This window comes from Pseudophryne corroboree, chromosome 1 (assembly GCF_028390025.1).
Source record: "Pseudophryne corroboree isolate aPseCor3 chromosome 1, aPseCor3.hap2, whole genome shotgun sequence".
Classification (NCBI taxonomy): domain Eukaryota; kingdom Metazoa; phylum Chordata; class Amphibia; order Anura; family Myobatrachidae; genus Pseudophryne; species Pseudophryne corroboree.
The window spans coordinates 1150125529-1150145760 of record NC_086444.1 but is presented as its reverse complement, the minus strand read 5'-3'; the positions used below and the strand labels follow the sequence as shown (position 1 = coordinate 1150145760).

The 20232-nt window shown below is 46.3% G+C and overlaps 1 protein-coding gene across 4 annotated transcripts in view; it reads left to right on the top strand.

Annotated features, from left to right (window-relative positions):
* The window catches only part of CFAP99 (cilia and flagella associated protein 99), a 220011-nt gene that overhangs the window by 142759 nt on the left and 57020 nt on the right, over positions 1-20232 (top strand). For all 4 annotated transcript variants that reach the window (XM_063924646.1, XM_063924654.1, XM_063924637.1 and 1 more), the window contains 3 exons: positions 66-178; positions 11050-11224; positions 13004-13084. In XM_063924646.1, the coding sequence (XP_063780716.1) occupies positions 66-178; positions 11050-11224; positions 13004-13084 (369 nt within the window). The remainder of the gene's footprint in view (positions 1-65; positions 179-11049; positions 11225-13003; positions 13085-20232) is intronic.

Below are 20232 nucleotides of genomic sequence, written 5' to 3'. Positions count from 1 at the left end.
GCGTTTGGCGATGAGTATTTTGGAACTGTCATGTTACCCTCCCGCTAATGAATGCATCTTTTCAGTTTCTTAGGTTTTTCTTTAAGACTGTGAATTTGAGCACTTGGATAAAAGATGAATGGTGTCAGATATATGATTCAAACTACGTCACGGAAAACTGGATCAGCCCCTTGCTCACGTGAGTATTACCTCTTACATGGCAGTGGGAAATAGAAGGTGGAGTGGTACCTGGCATAGGATACAAACCATAGAACTCTGAAGCTACGTTTAATAATGTTATAATCTTAAAAACATTTTGTTTACTTGAAATGTAATATATTTTTTTTAAATACGTGACTGAAAAATAAGCATTAATGGTGTAAGGAGTAGGGGACTATGAAGGCAATGTTACAACTGAAGGATCCTCTTCTTTGATGAGTCCATGTTCTCTGAAGATCTTCTAGACAAAAGGTCTAATTCAGACCTGATTGCTAGCTAGGGGTTTTTTGCACTGCTGCGAGCAGATAGTCGCCGCCCACAGGGGAGTGTATTTTTGCTTTGCAAGTGTGCGAGCGCATGTGCAGCCGAGCGGTACAAAAAAGTTTTGTGCAGTTTCTGAGTTGACCAGGATTTACTCAGCCGCTGCGATCACTTCAGCCTGTCTGGGGCCGGAATTGACGTCAGACACCCGCCCTGCAAACGCTTGGACACGCCTGCGTTTTTTCCAACCACTCCCAGAAAACGGTCAGTTGACACCCACAGATTCGTACAATCCATCACACAGCAACGATCCGCTTTGTACCCATGAGACGTGCCTGCGCATTGCGGTGCATACGCATGCGCAGTTCTGACCTGATCGCAGCGCAGCGAAAAATCCTAGCGTGCTGTCAGGTCTGAATGACCCCCAATGACCTTTGTACACCCCAGGCTAAGACTTGTAGAACTCTTCAGCAGGTCTTCTAGCCTATAATAGCCGCTTTTTCCGTAAGGCGCTATGTGCCTATTGGTACTGGGATGCCACCAGGACTGACACCACTGTAGGTAGAAAAAAACTAGTGATGAGCGCCTGAAATTTTTCGGGTTTTGTGTTTTGGTTTTGGGTTCGGTTCCGCGGCCGTGTTTTGGGTTCGACCGCGTTTTGGCAAAACCTCACCGAATTTTTTTTGTCGGATTCGGGTGTGTTTTGGATTCGGGTGTTTTTTTCAAAAAACCCTAAAAAACAGCTTAAATCATAGAATTTGGGGGTCATTTTGATCCCATATTATTATTAACCTCAAAAACCATAATTTCCACTCATTTTCAGTCTATTCTGAATACCTCACACCTCACAATATTATTTTTAGTCCTAAAATTTGCACCGAGGTCGCTGGATGACTAAGCTAAGCGACCCTAGTGGCCGACACAAACACCTGGCCCATCTAGGAGTGGCACTGCAGTGTCACGCAGGATGTCCCTTCCAAAAAACCCTCCCCAAACAGCACATGACGCAAAGAAAAAAAGAGGCGCAATGAGGTAGCTGTGTGAGTAAGATTAGCGACCCTAGTGGCCGACACAAACACCGGGCCCATTTAGGAGTGGCACTGCAGTGTCACGCAGGATGTCCCTTCCAAAAAACCCTCCCCAAACAGCACATGACGCAAAGAAAAAAAGAGGCGCAATGAGGTAGCTGTGTGAGTAAGATTAGCGACCCTAGTGGCCGACACAAACACCGGGCCCATCTAGGAGTGGCACTGCAGTGTCACGCAGGATGGCCCTTCCAAAAAACACTCCCCAAACAGCACATGACGCAAAGAAAAAAAGAGGCGCAATGAGGTAGCTGACTGTGTGAGTAAGATAAGCGACCCTAGTGGCCGACACAAACACCGGGCCCATTTAGGAGTGGCACTGCAGTGTCACGCAGGATGTCCCTTCCAAAAAACCCTCCCCAAACAGCACATGACGCAAAGAAAAAAAGAGGCGCAATGAGGTAGCTGTGTGAGTAAGATTAGCGACCGTAGTGGCCGACACAAACACCGGGCCCATTTAGGAGTGGCACTGCAGTGTCACGCAGGATGTCCCTTCCAAAAAACCCTCCCCAAACAGACACATGACGCAAAGAAAAAAAGAGGCGCAATGAGGTAGCTGTGTGAGTAAGATTAGCGACCCTAGTGGCCGACACAAACACCGGGCCCATCTAGGAGTGGCACTGCAGTGTCACGCAGGATGGCCCTTCCAAAAAACCCTCCCCAAACAGCACATGACGCAAAGAAAAAAAGAGGCGCAATGAGGTAGCTGACTGTGTGAGTAAGATAAGCGACCCTAGTGGCCGACACAAACACCGGGCCCATTTAGGAGTGGCACTGCAGTGTCACGCAGGATGTCCCTTCCAAAAAACCCTCCCCAAACAGCACATGACGCAAAGAAAAAAAGAGGCGCAATGAGGTAGCTGACTGTGTGAGTAAGATAAGCGACCCTAGTGGCCGACACAAACACCGGGCCCATTTAGGAGTGGCACTGCAGTGTCACGCAGGATGTCCCTTCCAAAAAACCCTCCCCAAACAGCACATGACGCAAAGAAAAAGAAAAGAAAAAAGAGGTGCAAGATGGAATTGTCCTTGGGCCCTCCCACCCACCCTTATGTTGTATAAACAAAACAGGACATGCACACTTTAACCAACCCATCATTTCAGTGACAGGGTCTGCCACACGACTGTGACTGATATGACGGGTTGGTTTGGACCCCCCCCAAAAAAGAAGCAATTAATCTCTCCTTGCACAAACTGGCTCTACAGAGGCAAGATGTCCACCTCATCATCATCCTCCGATATATCACCGTGTACATCCCCCTCCTCACAGATTATCAATTCGTCCCCACTGGAATCCACCATCTCAGCTCCCTGTGTACTTTGTGGAGGCAATTGCTGCTGGTCAATGTCTCCGCGGAGGAATTGATTATAATTCATTTTAATGAACATCATCTTCTCCACATTTTCTGGATGTAACCTCGTACGCCGATTGCTGACAAGGTGAGCGGCGGCACTAAACACTCTTTCGGAGTACACACTTGTGGGAGGGCAACTTAGGTAGAATAAAGCCAGTTTGTGCAATGGCCTCCAAATTGCCTCTTTTTCCTGCCAGTATAAGTATGGACTGTGTGACGTGCCTACTTGGATGCGGTCACTCATATAATCCTCCACCATTCTTTCAATGGTGAGAGAATCATATGCAGTGACAGTAGACGACATGTCCGTAATCGTTGTCAGGTCCTTCAGTCCGGACCAGATGTCAGCATCAGCAGTCGCTCCAGACTGCCCTGCATCACCGCCAGCGGGTGGGCTCGGAATTCTGAGCCTTTTCCTCGCACCCCCAGTTGCGGGAGAATGTGAAGGAGGAGATGTTGACAGGTCGCGTTCCGCTTGACTTGACAATTTTCTCACCAGCAGTTCTTTGAACCCCAGCAGACTTGTGTCTGCCGGAAAGAGAGATCCAAGGTAGGCTTTAAATCTAGGATCGAGCATGGTGGCCAAAATGTAGTGCTCTGATTTCAACAGATTGACCACCCGTGAATCCTTGTTAAGCGAATTAAGGGCTCCATCCACAAGTCCCACATGCCTAGCGGAATCGCTCCGTGTTAGCTCCTCCTTCAATGTCTCCAGCTTCTTCTGCAAAAGCCTGATGAGGGGAATGACCTGACTCAGGCTGGCAGTGTCTGAACTGACTTCACGTGTGGCAAGTTCAAAGGGCAGCAGAACCTTGCACAACGTTGAAATCATTCTCCACTGCGCTTGAGACAGGTGCATTCCACCTCCTATATCGTGCTCAATTGTATAGGCTTGAATGGCCTTTTGCTGCTCCTCCAACCTCTGAAGCATATAGAGGGTTGAATTCCACCTCGTTACCACTTCTTGCTTCAGATGATGGCAGGGCAGGTTCAGTAGTTTTTGGTGGTGCTCCAGTCTTCTGTACGTGGTGCCTGTACGCCGAAAGTGTCCCGCAATTCTTCTGGCCACCGACAGCATCTCTTGCACGCCCCTGTCGTTTTTTAAATAATTCTGCACCACCAAATTCAAGGTATGTGCAAAACATGGGACGTGCTGGAATTTGCCCATATTTAATGCACACACAATATTGCTGGCGTTGTCCGATGCCACAAATCCACAGGAGAGTCCAATTGGGGTAAGCCATTCCGCGATGATCTTCCTCAGTTGCCGTAAGAGGTTTTCAGCTGTGTGCGTATTCTGGAAGGCGGTGATACAAAGCGTAGCCTGCCTAGGAAAGAGTTGGCGTTTGCGAGATGCTGCTACTGGTGCCGCCGCTGCTGTTCTTGCGGCGGGAGTCCATACATCTACCCAGTGGGCTGTCACAGTCATATAGTCCTGACCCTGCCCTGCTCCACTTGTCCACATGTCCGTGGTTAAGTGGACATTGGGTACAGCTGCATTTTTTAGGACACTGGTGACTCTTTTTCTGAGGTCTGTGTAAATTTTCGGTATCGCCTGCCTAGAGAAATGGAACCTAGATGGTATTTGGTACCGGGGACACAGTACCTCCAACAAGTCTCTAGTTGGCTCTGCAGTAATGATGGATACCGGAACCACGTTTCTCACCACCCAGGATGCCAAGGCCTCAGTTATCCGCTTTGCAGTAGGATGACTGCTGTGATATTTCATCTTCCTCGCAAAGGACTGTTGGACAGTCAATTGCTTGGTGGAAGTAGTAAAAGTGGTCTTACGACTTCCCCTCTGGGATGACCATCGACTCCCAGCAGCAACAACAGCAGCGCCAGCAGCAGTAGGCGTTACACGCAAGGATGCATCGGAGGAATCCCAGGCAGGAGAGGACTCGTCAGAATTGCCAGTGACATGGCCTGCAGGACTATTGGCATTCCTGGGGAAGGAGGAAATTGACACTGAGGGAGTTGGTGGGGTGGTTTGCGTGAGCTTGGTTACAAGAGGAAGGGATTTAGTGGTCAGTGGACTGCTTCCGCTGTCACCCAAAGTTTTTGAACTTGTCACTGACTTATTATGAATGCGCTGCAGGTGACGTATAAGGGAGGATGTTCCGAGGTGGTTAACGTCCTTACCCCTACTTATTACAGCTTGACAAAGGGAACACACGGCTTGACACCTGTTGTCCGCATTTCTGTTGAAATACCTCCACACCGAAGAGCTGATTTTTTTGGTATTTTCACCAGGCATGTCAATGGCCATATTCCTCCCATGGACAACAGGTGTCTCCCCGGGTGCCTGACTTAAACAAACCACCTCACCATCAGAATCCTCCTGGTCAATTTCCTCCCCAGCGCCAGCAACACCCATATCCTCCTCATCCTGGTGTACTTCAACACTGACATCTTCAATCTGACTATCAGGAACTGGACTGCGGGTGCTCCTTCCAGCACTTGCAGGGGGCGTGCAAATGGTGGAAGGCGCATGCTCTTCACGTCCAGTGTTGGGAAGGTCAGGCATCGCAACCGACACAATTGGACTCTCCTTGTGGATTTGGGATTTCGAAGAACGCACAGTTCTTTGCGGTGCTACTGCTTTTGCCAGCTTGAGTCTTTTCATTTTTCTAGCGAGAGGCTGAGTGCCTCCATCCTCATGTGAAGCTGAACCACTAGCCATGAACATAGGCCAGGGCCTCAGCCGTTCCTTGCCACTCCGTGTGGTAAATGGCATATTGGCAAGTTTACGCTTCTCCTCCGACAATTTTATTTTAGGTTTTGGAGTCCTTTTTTTACTGATATTTGGTGTTTTGGATTTGACATGCTCTGTACTATGACATTGGGCATCGGCCTTGGCAGACGACGTTGCTGGCATTTCATCGTCTCGGCCATGACTAGTGGCAGCAGCTTCAGCACGAGGTGGAAGTGGATCTTGATCTTTCCCTAATTTTGGAACCTCAACATTTTTGTTCTCCATATTTTAATAGGCACAACTAAAAGGCACCTCAGGTAAACAATGCAGATGGATGGATACTAGTATACAATTATGGACGGACTGCCGAGTGCCGACACAGAGGTAGCTACAGCCGTGAACTACCGTACTGTACTGTGTCTGCTGCTAATATAGACTGGTTGATAAAGAGATGTAGTAGTATGTATAAGTATAAAGAAGAAAGAAAAAAAACCCACGGGTAGGTGGTATACAATTATGGACGGACTGCCGAGTGCCGACACAGAGGTAGCTACAGCCGTGGACTACCGTACTGTACTGTGTCTGCTGCTAATATAGACTGGTTGATAAAGAGATGTAGTAGTATGTATAAGTATAAAGAAGAAAGAAAAAAAAACCACGGGTAGGTGGTATACAATTATGGACGGACTGCCGAGTGCCGACACAGAGGTAGCTACAGCCGTGGACTACCGTACTGTACTGTGTCTGCTGCTAATATAGACTGGTTGATAAAGAGATGTAGTAGTATGTATAAGTATAAAGAAGAAAGAAAAAAAAACCACGGGTAGGTGGTATACAATTATGGACGGACTGCCGAGTGCCGACACAGAGGTAGCTACAGCCGTGGACTACCGTACTGTACTGTGTCTGCTGCTAATATAGACTGGTTGATAAAGAGATGTAGTAGTATGTATAAGTATAAAGAAGAAAGAAAAAAAAACCACGGGTAGGTGGTATACAATTATGGATGGACTGCCGAGTGCCGACACAGAGGTAGCTACAGCCGTGGACTACCGTACTGTACTGTGTCTGCTGCTAATATAGACTGGTTGATAAAGAGATGTAGTAGTATGTATAAGTATAAAGAAGAAAGAAAAAAAAACCACGGGTAGGTGGTATACAATTATGGACGGACTGCCGAGTGCCGACACAGAGGTAGCTACAGCCGTGGACTACCGTACTGTACTGTGTCTGCTGCTAATATAGACTGGTTGATAAAGAGATGTAGTAGTATGTATGTATAAAGAAGAAAGAAAAAAAAACCTCGGGTAGGTGGTATACAATTATGGACGGACTGCCGAGTGCCGACACAGAGGTAGCTACAGCCGTGAACTACCGTACTGTACTGTGTCTGCTGCTAATATAGACTGGTTGATAAAGAGATGTAGTAGTATGTATGTATAAAAAAGAAAGAAAAAAAAACCTCGGGTAGGTGGTATACAATTATGGACGGACTGCCGAGTGCCGACACAGAGGTAGCTACAGCCGTGAACTACCGTACTGTACTGTGTCTGCTGCTAATATAGACTGGTTGATAAAGAGATGTAGTAGTATGTATGTATAAAGAAGAAAGAAAAAAAAACCTCGGGTAGGTGGTATACAATTATGGACGGACTGCCGAGTACCGACACAGAGGTAGCTACAGCCGTGAACTACCGTACTGTACTGTGTCTGCTGCTAATATAGACTGGTTGATAAAGAGATGTAGTAGTATGTATGTATAAAGAAGAAAGAAAAAATAACCACGGGTAGGTGGTATACAATTATGGACGGACTGCCGAGTGCCGACACAGAGGTAGCTACAGCCGTGGACTACCGTACTGTATTGTGTCTGCTGCTAATATAGACTGGTTGATAAAGAGATGTAGTAGTATGTATGTATAAAGAAGAAAGAAAAAAAAACCACGGGTAGGTGGTATACAATTATGGATGGACTGCCGAGTGCCGACACAGAGGTAGCTACAGCCGTGAACTACCGTACTGTGTCTGCTGCGACTGGATGATAAATAATGATATAAAAAATATATATATATCACTACTGCAGCCGGACAGGTATATATTATATAATGACGGACCTGCTGGACACTGTCTGTCAGCAGAATGAGTTTTTTATAGAATAAAAAAAAACACCACACAAGTGAAGTCACACGACGAGTGTTTATAACTTTTTCAGGCAATCACAATATAGTATACTACTAACTATACTGGTGGTCAGTGTGGTCAGGTCACTGGTCAGTCACACTGGCAGTGGCACTCCTGCAGCAAAAGTGTGCACTGTTTAATTTTAATATAATATGTACTCCTGGCTCCTGCTATAACCTATAACTGGCACTGCAGTGCTCCCCAGTCTCCCCCACAATTATAAGCTGTGTGAGCTGAGCACAGTCAGATATATATACATAGATGATGCAGCACACTGGGCTGAGCAGTGCACACAGATATGGTATGTGACTGAGTTACTGTGTGTATCGTTTTTTTCAGGCAGAGAACGGATATATTAAATAAAACTGCACTGTCTGGTGGTCACTGTGGTCAGTCACTAGTAAACTCTGCACTCTCTACAGTTCTACAGTACTCCTAAGCTCCAGTAAATCAGGTCAATCTCTCTCTCTCTCTCTTCTAATCTAAATGGAGAGGACGCCAGCCACGTCCTCTCCCTATCAATCTCAATGCACGTGTGAAAATGGCGGCGACGCGCGGCTCCTTATATAGAATCCGAGTCTCGCGAGAATCCGACAGCGTCATGATGACGTTCGGGCGCGCTCGGGTTAACCGAGCAAGGCGGGAGGATCCGAGTCTGCTCGGACCCGTGAAAAAAACCATGAAGTTCGGGCGGGTTCGGATTCAGAGAAACCGAACCCGCTCATCTCTAAAAAAACCCAAAAAGAATTAATTTAAAAGTTACAGTATACTTGTCTTATTAGAGCTGCAAAAACATAGCCCAGTTGTGTCTGTGTACACACAACTAATTAGGTACACCTGGGTCCCACTAAATGTATGAACCCCAGTTCCCTATATAGCAAAAAATTGGATATATGGCTATTGCGCTAATAAACCAAAGAAATTTGGTGATGCCTGGCACTCAATTATAGCTGTATCAACGTGCAGCATATAATAATTGGAAACAAAATATCACTTTAAATTTTTAGATTTATATCAATAAATACTGTTCAGTTACACATAAAACATCAAACACAGTGGCCACATTGTGTCATAAAAAGTACATATTAAAATTCAAACTTTTTATATAGCACCCAATGTTAGGATCAATACTTATAGAGGTAATTAAACAGTTTGTTCATCCACGTGAGGATCCAGATTCCTTAATTCCAATATTTGTAATTAGTATAACATCCATACAATCACAGTCAATACTGAACGATTGAAAACGAACTTACCAGTCCATTGGTTAATATTTGATGTGTGCACACAACAGTAGGCTGGATATATGCTGTATTTTACCCCCTGAAAGGTGAGTGACCTCCCGGCAGCTATCTCTCCAATGCAGGAGATGCCTGTAGTCTGGCCACGTCCTATGGAAAGGGAGGAGGGAGGAAGGGGGTGGTTTACCTCCCAGTTGCCTTTCTCCGGTGCTGGGGACGCCTGTGGTCTGGCCACGTCCTTCCACTCCTATGACGCACCTGCATCGGTGCTGATGGAAAGTGTCCGCAGCCAGTGAGGCTCTCCCAATGTAATGCAGCTGCTGATGGTGGATGCAGCATTCAGAATGCGGTCAACGTCTCGTGCAGGAGGAAGGGCTGCCAATCTATTTAGGTTGAAATGAGGGTACCTCCAGACGTTCTTGGACCTACAGTGTGTAGTAGGTATTAGGGGTATCGCTACCTAACTCGTTTCGCACCTCAGGGTGCTTTTTCAAAGAGTGAATTTTTTACCACTGGAGGTAGTACATGCTTAGTCTGGAGTGACCCGAATCAATGCCGGTAGGTGAGAACACAAAGTAACACTAAAGAAGTAGACTAGAGATGAACGAGGCAAAGGGAAGGTAAGCAATGGAGACCAGAAGGAAACTGGGGAGCGAGGCAAGGAATAACAAATCAAGTCTGTGAGAATAAGCGAATAACGGAGACAAAAACAAAAATTAGATAGAGCCACTGACATTGGGAGTACTGAAGGTATGCAGGAGAGATATATAACTTAGGAAACACAAGACTGTATAGCAAGATGACGAGTAGAAATATTAGCAGAACTAACATAAGCAACTAGACAGATTATGCAACTAACACAGAGTGTTAGCCACTGGCCCTTGTTTTGCAGTTCACATTAACACATGATTGCATAGGTGAAGTCTTTTCCTAATTCTACTGACCAAAGATGGAACACAAATTTACATGTCTATTCTGTGGCTCCACAGAACCTTGTGTTTCTCCACTAGGTGGTATCTTAAAGTTCTAATTTAAACTATAAACTGAAAACTGTGCACTTCTCCACTAGGTGGCAGAAGTAAGTTCTAAATTTACAATGAGCTATGCATTTTGCCCTATAGGTGGCAGCAGGAAGTTCTGAATGGTGTCCGTTCACATGGTCGACCATGTTATGGTCGACAGTCATTAGGTCGACCACTATTGGTCGACATTGACATGGTCGACATGGACACATTGTCGACACATGAAAAGGTCGACATGAGTTTTTTAACTTTTTTTTCTTTTGGGGAACTTTTCCATACTTTACGATCCACGTGGACTACGATTGGAACGGTAATCTGTGCCGAGCGAAGCGGTAGCGGAGCGAAGGCACCATGCCCAAAGCATGGCGAGCGAAACGAGCCATGCGAGGGGACGCGGTGCACTAATTGGGGTTCCCAGTCAATTTACGCAAAAAAAGACACCCAAAAAAGTAAAAAAACTCATGTCGATCTTTTCATGTGTCGACCATTTTCATATGTCGACCATGTGTCCATGTCGACCATGTCAATGTCGACCAATAGTGGTCGACCTAATGACTGTCGACCATAACATGGTCGACCATTCATACCGGAACCGTTCTGAATATACAATATAAACCTAGAACTGTGCATTTCTCCACTAGATGGCAGCCTGGAGTTCTAAATTTACAATATAACACTAGAACTGCATTTTTCCCGTAGGTGGCAAAAGGTAGCTCTGACTATAGTTACAGTATTAACCTAGAACTGTGCATTTCTCCACTAGGTGGCATCAGGAAGTTCTAAATTGACAATATAATACTAGAACTTTGCTTTTCTCCAGTAGGTGGCAAAAGGTAGCTCTGACTATAGTTACAGTATTAACCTAGAACTGTGCATTTCTCCACTAGGTGGCATCAGGAAGTTCTAAATTGACAATATAATACTAGAACTTTGCTTTTCTCCAGTAGGTGGCAAAAGGTAGCTCTGACTATAGTTACAGTATTAACCTAGAACTGTACATTTCTCCACTAGGTGGCAGCCTGAAGTTCTAAATTTACTAGAAGTTATTGAAAGTAAGTCGGTAAATAGTTCTACACCAGTGAAAGGTTCTAAAGTGACAGAAGTTAAAGAGTTCAATTTAACAAAGCCCAAACCAAGGACCATACCAGTACCACAAAGAATACCAGCACAGAAGCCTCATCAACCTGTAAGTTTTTTCTTTTGTGGTAGTTTGGTTGTGTATTCTGTGTTGTTTTCTTCACTTTTACATTCTTACTCCCTTCAGGGTTCCCCACAGGAGTAGGTAGTTGCTCTCTAAAAGTTATAGTTGAGAACAGATAGATGTGATGTTGGACCTCATTAAATCTAAGTGCAGACCCCTGGATTTGGTGGCATTTGTCAAAGAGTTCTTTAAACAGCGAGGAGCGTTCAGTTTGGTGCTACACATCTGACTGGCTGTAAGTTTAGATGAGATGAAGATTGGTACAGTCAAGGGCAGAACGTGGTATCACTTGGCCACCCCCATAGCAATATTTGGGGAGGGCCAAATGGGGCTTCACTGTGCATGTGCTGGCCCTTGGCCTCTGTACTAACATTGCTAGTTCGATACCATCACAGGGATAATGGATCACTGCTCCCCGCTTCCACGAAGAGTGTGGTCTTCTCTCCAGATACACCAGTTTTAGATATAGGTGGAAGAGTTTACCTTAGTTTTGTTATCAACAAGATTCTTACCAGAGGAGCAATTGCTGGGCTTGGCTGAGGAGCTATCGCTCTCTTACAAATATTAAAAGTAAATAAATTACTCTCTTGTCCTCCTGTGCATAAGGAATAACTAAACCCAATGAAATAGAAGAATACAGCCTTAAAGTCTCTTGCTGCTTCTTTACGGAAGTATACATACGTAAACCGAGGCTATACGGCAAATCTTTGCAGATTTGGGTTTTCTGGATACAACCTCCATCTACTAGTGCGCACATCCATAAGACAGACATGTGATTGATACTGCTGGTACTTTGTCATCTCCCTTTTCATTGATCTGTTGAGCAATTATTTTGTTATCTCTGTTTTCATTTTAAAAATTGCCCTCATATACTGTACCTGATAATTGTGATTCGTTTCCATTTTTCATTCAAAAGGCCACAGGACATCTATATGTTGGTATAGCTTTTATCTGTAACACAAAATTCAGGTTAAGGAGAACAAATAAACATATACACTGTATTACAGCATACATGGTGGTGGTGGTGAGTAACTCGTCCTGTAAATCATGGAATCATGGAATATTAGTTGTTTAAATACTTTATGATGCAGGTGCTGCCCCCCTGAGGGACCAAGGGGTACTGCAATTGATTGCATTTTCTACTGCTGCTCTAGAGTACTGCTGGGCATAGAAATAACTGCATTACATTATGGGGGTCATTCCGAGTTGTTCGCTCGGTATTTTTTTCTCGCAACGGAGCGATTAGTCGCTAATGCGCATGCGCAATGTCCGCAGTGCGACTGCGCCAAGTAAATTTGCTATGCAGTTTGGTTTTTTACTCACGGCATTACGAGGTTTTTTCTTCGTTCTGGTGATCATAATGTGATTGCAGGAAGTGGGTGTTTCTGGGCGGAAACTGGCCGTTTTATGGGTGTGTGTGAAAAAACGCTACCGTTTCTGGGAAAAACGCGGGAGTGGCTGGAGAAACGGAGGAGTGTCTGGGCAAACGCTGGGTGTGTTTGTGACGTCAAACCAGGAACGAAACTGACTGAACTGATCGCAGATGCCGAGTAAGTCTGGAGCTACTCAGAAACTGCTAAGAAGTGTCTATTCGCAATTCTGCTAATCTTTCGTTCGCAATTTTGATAAGCTAAGATTCACTCCCAGTAGGCGGCGGCTTAGCGTGTGCAAAGCTGCTAAAAGCAGCTTGCGAGCGAACAACTCGGAATGACCCCCCCATATGTGGAAAACACAGTATAAATACATATTATTTATTTAATGCAGGTCCCTGAGAGTACGTACAAAATTCCCAAGGAACACGAGCTACTTCAAGGGAAGAAACTGAGCAATCGCAAGAAAGCAGAGGTATGTGTCCATAGAGGTATAAATCACAGATGATTGTGCAATACTCACCTCTACAATATCATCCTAGTACATGTAGCTGAATGTGATTAATGTTTGTTCTGCATTGTGGTAAATAATCCTCTCTTAGGTTCATAATTTCATATCATCATTATACACAGTTTAGTTCTTAATACATCTTGTATATAACACAGCTACTTATTTGGTTTTCTGTTTGCTGAGTAATCATGGTTATGGGCTGGCTACCATTGAGATACCACCTGATCTTCCAGACACAGGCAACAGTGACAACGAAGGTGTGTAGTGGAAGCACACACTGGCTCTGGACTTGTGCACTACGGTCTATTTCATTAGGATGACCGCTGACCAGTAGTCATCATGCAGTTGGTGTTCATACAAGACACTAACAAAGGTCTTCAGCTCCTCACAGAAGCTTCTCAGACAGTCCTATCACTATCTATACCTTCTCCCTAGTCACCGGCCAGCTTATCCGGCATCGGTCATCAAGATAAATCCCCCCAGACACTCTTATTATACATCAGACTCCTCCTCCCCTTCCCAGACTGACAGGCAAGTGACAAACCCACCCTTCCTTCTGAAGGGAGTTCCTCACATATGCTCTGGTTAATCAGTCATGTGCTTTCAGCTGCACCAGGCTGCAGGGGAGAAATGCACTGACAGAAATGTCTTGAAAATGAATTGGAAGGGTACAGGGAAGTGGCTGTGTGGATGCAAGGAGATGCTGCATATTTTCGGAGTATCATACAGCACTGGCTATGCCCTCACAGCAATGGTCACGTGCCACCTGCTTCTCACAAAAAATCCACAGGCCTGTGTGGCCCTTAATCTGGTCCTGGCAGGGACAGTCTCCGTTTTGCCCACTGGTACCTATAGTCCTCCTGTAAAGGAAATATTAAAATAAACACACAACACTGAATGTTTAAATAAATTATTTATCTGCTCCTTCACCTGGGGGGGCGGCAGCCTTTAAGCTCTTTTTCATGACGGCCACCTCCACAGGGCTTCCTCCGGCTTCTTCTTCTGTGATCTTCACCTGGGGGGCGGCAACCTTTAAGCTCTTATTCATGGCCGCCACCTCCCCAGGGCTTCCTCCGGCTTCTTCTTCTGTGATCTTCACCTGGGGGGCGCAACCTTTAAGCTCTTATTCATGGCCGCCACCTCCCCAGGGCTTCCTCCAGCTTCTTCTTCTGTGATCTTCACCTGGGGGGCGCAACCTTTAAGCTCTTATTCATGGCCGCCACCTCCCCAGGGCTTCCTCCAGCTTCTTCTTCTGTGATCTTCACCTGGGGGGCGGCAGCCTTTAAGCTCTTATTCATGGCCACCACCTCCCAAGGGCTTCCTCCGGTTTCTTCTTCTGTGATCTTCACCTGGGGGGCGGCAACCTTTAAGCTCTTATTCATGGCCGCCACCTCCCCAGGGCTTCCTCCGGCTTCTTCTTCTGTGATCTTCACCTGGGAGATGGCAGCCTTTAAGCTCTTATTCATGGCCACCACCTCCCAAGGGCTTCCTCCGGCTTCTTCTTCTGTGATCTTCACCTGGGGGGCGGCAACCTTTAAGTTCTTATTCATGGCCACCACCTCCCAAGAGCTTCCTCCAGCTTCTTCTTCTGTGACCTTCACCTGAGGGGTGACAGACTTTGAGCTCTTATTCATGGCCACCACCTCCCCAGGGCTTCCCCCGGCTTCTTCTTCTGTGATGTTCACCTGAGCGGCAGCAGCCTTTAAGCTCTTATTCATGGTCGCCGTCTCCCCAGGGCTTTCCCAGGCGTTTTCTTTTGTGTTCTTCACCTGGTGGGCGGCAGCCATTTAGGTTACGCCCACCCAGGACTCTTGTCTTCAGAAGCACTTGTCAGCTCCTTCTCCACTGCTGGACTGCCTGCTTGCCCACTACCTCACGCTGCAATATATACCAGCTTTAGTGGGCAGGGCAATGATGCAGCGAACTGTAATTGGCTAGCCACGGCCATCTTAAAATTAAAAAAATGGCTCAGCAAGTAAACCAATTACGGCACTCATTTTTTAAATGGGCAGGCTGACCAATCAAGAGATCTCTCCTTATAACACCCGCTAGGCCACAAAAAAACAATGAAAGAAGAAGAAAGGGACTCTCGGAAAGGTAAACACATCCGCACCTCCCTCCCCACTACAGACTGTGCACAAGACACTTCTCCCCTTCTCCACTACTGCCAATGTTACAGACGGGGACTTACTACCTTGCACCACAAAAGATGGGGACCACCATAGCATACTACCTAGTGCTCCAGAAGACGGCGTCCCTCACCACCTCCCCACCACCACCTACCTGGCGCTGCAAAAGATGGGGACCTGCACCCCTTCCCAGCCTGCTACCTGGCACCACAAAAGACTAGATCATGGGAGGGAGGCTCAGTCTGTCGAGCGATCCTCGCCCATACATTAGCAAAAAAAAAAACCCCCACTATATATCATGATTTTTTAAACATGTTTAAAAATCATGATTTGGCGATTCCAATCACTTTTTGATCGGAATCGCCACTAGAGGAGCCCTTTATTGTGGAAATCATCTCCAGAATGAAGGATTGTCACAATTTATCACAGATATACGGGCACCTTAACCATCCTCTGCTGATAACCTCATGTAGCTTTGTGTCATCTACAGATAGGAAGCCCTCCAGTTCTAGGCCATATACATTAATAAATAAAGAGCAGGAAAGGGAGAGGACCCAGTAATGATCCCTGCTGTACTCCAGAAATAGCTTCAGGTTTTCTGATCTCCTGAGTATTGTTCTCTAATAACCTGGTGGCATCTGCTTTCCACCAGTCTGGTGGTGCTAACCTGTTGTTTCCCGGGATGTCCTTAAACATAAGATATAGGACTTTACGTTTTATATATTTTGCTACATTTTGGATATTTGCTGCTCATTTTGTTTAGCCATACTACTTATTCTGCTCTATCCACATTGGTTTAGTTTCTAGCAGCCTAAGGTTTATTCTGATACCATAAAATGCTAACATTCAGCAATACTTAATAATACATTTGCTCTCCGAGCTTTTATAATACATTTGCTCTCCGAGCTTTTATTTTAAACAGCACTCATTCCATAAGTTGTAACGCTTCTCTCAGTTTAGAAAATGTATCCAAATGTTATCATGTTAATTTATATATCTTTTTAACGCATTTTTAGCAAATCTTTTCTCATACGTTTTTGTCACACAGAGCTAATCCTGTTCCTCATTGAGGAGGAGATGTATCAAGAGAGATAGGGCTGTAACACACTGGCCGGTTTCTCCCGGATGGCAAAAAGCCGGACAAACTTTGTCCGGCTTTTTGCCATCCGGGAGAAACCGGCAGAGTCTCGCACACAGGACGGCTTTGAGCCGTGTGTAATGCTGTGCGCATGCGCAGCATCAGACACGGCTTCAGAAAAAAACGTTGTGTGTGAAAGCTCCCCTTCACACACACTGTTCACTGGCTGCAAAGACGGCCCGGCGGCCGCCCGGCAGCCGGACCTTCCAGTGGTGAGACCCGGCTGCAACCCAGCAGCCGGGCCGGGGCCGTGCAGTGTGAAGGGACCCTAGCCCTCACACTGTTAACTACAATGCCGGCACGGGAAAAAGCCGGGTAGTGTGTTTTAGCCCATAAAGTGGAGTTTCTGTCATTTAGCTAGTGCCGTTTAACATGGGTCTTTTTTTCTGTGCGAAAGGGTGAACCCGGGTGGAAATGACTTGGACTTCACCCCGGAATTTACTGGGTCGACCCTTTCGCACAGAAGAAATACCTGCGTTGATCCGCAAATTTCCAGGCAGAAATTTTTGACCCAGTAATTTGCTTGTCTATGTGAAAGGAGGGTCAGGCAGGGACCGTCAAAACGACCTGGAACTCAAATGCCGGGTAAAAGCCAGGAATTGTCAACATTTCTGTCTGAAAAGGGTATAAATCAATCAATAAATATTGCAATGTAGTCAGGCAGGGATGCCATCAGAAATTGCGGGGCTTGAGACTACCAGAATAGGCAGGGCCCTCACCTTCTGCTTCCCCTGCAGGCCCCACAACTTACTGTTCTGGGCATAAGTTGCCGGTTCTGGGACAAGGCCGTAGGACATCAGGTGGCGCCACCAGGTATGACCACTGTGGGCCGGGACCACAGCAGCAGCACAAGAAGTTTGGAGGAGGCAGTTATAGAGGAAAAGCGCCTTTGGTATTTCAGATTTGGAGCTGGCCGGGTGCCAGTCGGAGCTCGCAGACTGGCAGCCAATCAGGAGCTGCCTCTGCAGCTCCAATTGGCTTGTGGTCACCTTAAAAATCAAAATGCTGTTGGCACTGTCCCTCTATGACTGCCTCCTTCAGACTCCTTGTGCCAGCGATGTCCCTCTATGGCAGCCTGCGGTGGGCTCCAATCCAGTCGGCTGCCATGCAGGCCCCTTGTGGTCAGGGCCCGGGACTGGAGTCCTAGCAATCCTCCCTGGTGACGGCCCTGTAGTCAGGATTTTGGAGAAATACATGCAGTATGTGTTCTGTATATATACTGTATAGCCAGCCCAACACTTCTACTTCACCTGCCTGAATCCAATGGCTTTTGTATCCTCAACATTGCTGCTTTTTAGTGCTGTAGAGTTAAAGTCACATGTTGGTAGATATTGAGCCAGGGGCCGGGGCTTCCTACATAGTGCATTCTGCGTGTAAATGCTCCAATAGACAGAACTGTGGTGAGTGAACATAAGAACACTGTACAAGTTGTGTATTGTTATTAGAAGAAACTGACTTAGTGAAGGTTCAAGTTTCCCTTTGTTGGAGAAGAAGCATTTGCGTCAGGTGTGGAATTTCCCAAATACACAGCGTTGGACCCCCACATTTCTCCTGAGATCTAGATAATCACTGTTAGCTGCAATTATTATTTCTGAGTGTGTCTGTAAATCTGTTCTCATGATTCTGCACCATTCCTCATCAGACATTCCCTGCATTACTCCCTAGTAATTGTCATGGTCGTGTCTTGTATGCAAGGTGTCCGTATATGTGATAAACACAGTCTTGCTTGAGAACACCACAAGGACAATTGTTCTCTTTACAAAAGCTTTTAAATCAACAGAGCAGTTTGTCAATAGGAACGCACTCATTAATGAGATTACCAACAGACAATGGAGAATCTGTGTGTGCAGCATCATGTGGACCCTGTCATACAATGGACAGGATTATCCTATCAAACACTGACCGACCCAGGTCCCTGTCCACCACACACAGCGCCTCATTCAGCCGTACAGGGACCTGTAGGACATCTGAGCATGTTATCACACCCCAGTGGAGGTCATTTGCGAAGGACAGCTGAGGCACTGAAGAAACAAAAGCTTTGGGCTTATCCTAGATGGTCTCCCCAGGGGATGTCAGGTGCTGCTCGCTGGAGACTTCCGCAACTTAGATGTGAGCGTGTGGAGATGGAGGAACATCTGAAGTGGCTCCTTCTGTAACCTTCTGCCACTTCAGAACCGACCCTTTCATTAATTCATTATCTCTCTGAAAATACTGCTTCTTGTAGGTTTATTTATGGCTTATGAGATGGGAATGAGGAGCTATGGCATCGCCTTTATTAATGTAGTAGTTTTGTCAGTTCAGTTTTTAAAGGTCCCATTGCTGTAAGTAGGACCTTTAAAAAACACTTCACAGTGATTTCGAAAGCAAAAAACCTTTACATGTGGCGCCAAAGAGGCCGTGTACTGCTCTGTCTGAGGGGCGTGCCATAAAACTGACTTCACTCCAAATGTAAGTAAGCCCCAACCAAGGGGTAGGGGGGGGGGGGGGGGTACAAATTACGAAGGCATGGCTTCCCGATGCCTCACATAGTATTTCCCATTGTTGTTTTCTTTAGAGGGCGCGGCCGCAATTGCCTATTTGTCCAATGTTTCCTTCAGTTCTCAGTCCCCGCAGCTGTCTCAAAGGCCCTGAGCCCCAAAGCAGTTACATAGTTTGCCACACCCACACACATATATTACCACAAGATGTTGTATCATAAGAATGGCTGTGCATTATAAATATGATGCATTTGGGATTATGTCGCACATCACATTGTGTGGGCTACAGAGGCAGAAGGCCTGTCCGTATACCACTGCTATCTGCTATATATAGGGTAAAGCGCCTCCAGTTTGCTCAGGAACACAGGAATTGGGCAGAAAATTATTGGAATCATGTGTTCACTTACACCATGCAGATGCTAGGATGAGGCCAACAGCATGAAAGTGTGGATCCTTCTTGCATCGTCATGACTCTTCAGACTGGCAAAGGTAGCTGATGTAATGTGCGGAGTACTGATCACTGAGAAGCCATCTGAACAGTTCCGTCACTCAGATTATCAGTGATGCACTATGGGGGTCATTCCGAGTAGATCGCTGGCTAGCTACTTTTTGCAGCCGTGCAAAAGCATAGTCGCCGCCCACAGGGGAGTGCATTTTAGCTTTGCAAGTGTGCGAACGCTTGTGCAACTGAGCACTACAAAAACAGTTGGTGCAGTTTCTGAGTAGGTCAGAACTTACTCAGCCGCTGCGATCACTTCAGCCTGTCCGGTCCCGGAATTGAGGTCAGACACCCGCCCTGCAAACGCTTAGACACGCTTGCGTTTTTCCAACCTCTCCCAGAAAACGGTCAGTTGATACCCATAAATGCCTTCTTCCTGTCTTCTTCGTAAAATCCATCGCACAGCAACAATCCACTTTGTACCCGTACGACGTGCCTGCACATTGCGGTGCATACGTATGCGCAGTAGTGACCTGATCGCTGCGCTGCGAAAAACGGCAGCGTGCGATCAGGTTGGAATGACCCCCTATATCTGTCTGTCGGGCTGATCAAGTCTCCCCACTCTGTTCCGCTCTAGTATCCAGTAGCCGTTTATGACCACAGGCCTTGCTCTCAGACCCAGATTTCTGTCTGCCAGTCCTCTGTGTAACATCTGCTGCCGTCAGACAATTCACCAGTTTCTGCTAATACACAGCTGCTGCGAGCGCCAACAATCATTACAAAGTCTGTCCGTTTGCGTCGCTCACCCATTATTTTATGAGAGATACACGTCATTAGTCTCTGCATACCTCCGCCTTTCTGTTCTCACACAGATTGTGTCTGTTCCATAGTGGATCTTCAACATTTAGAGCATACTAATTCAGTGCTCC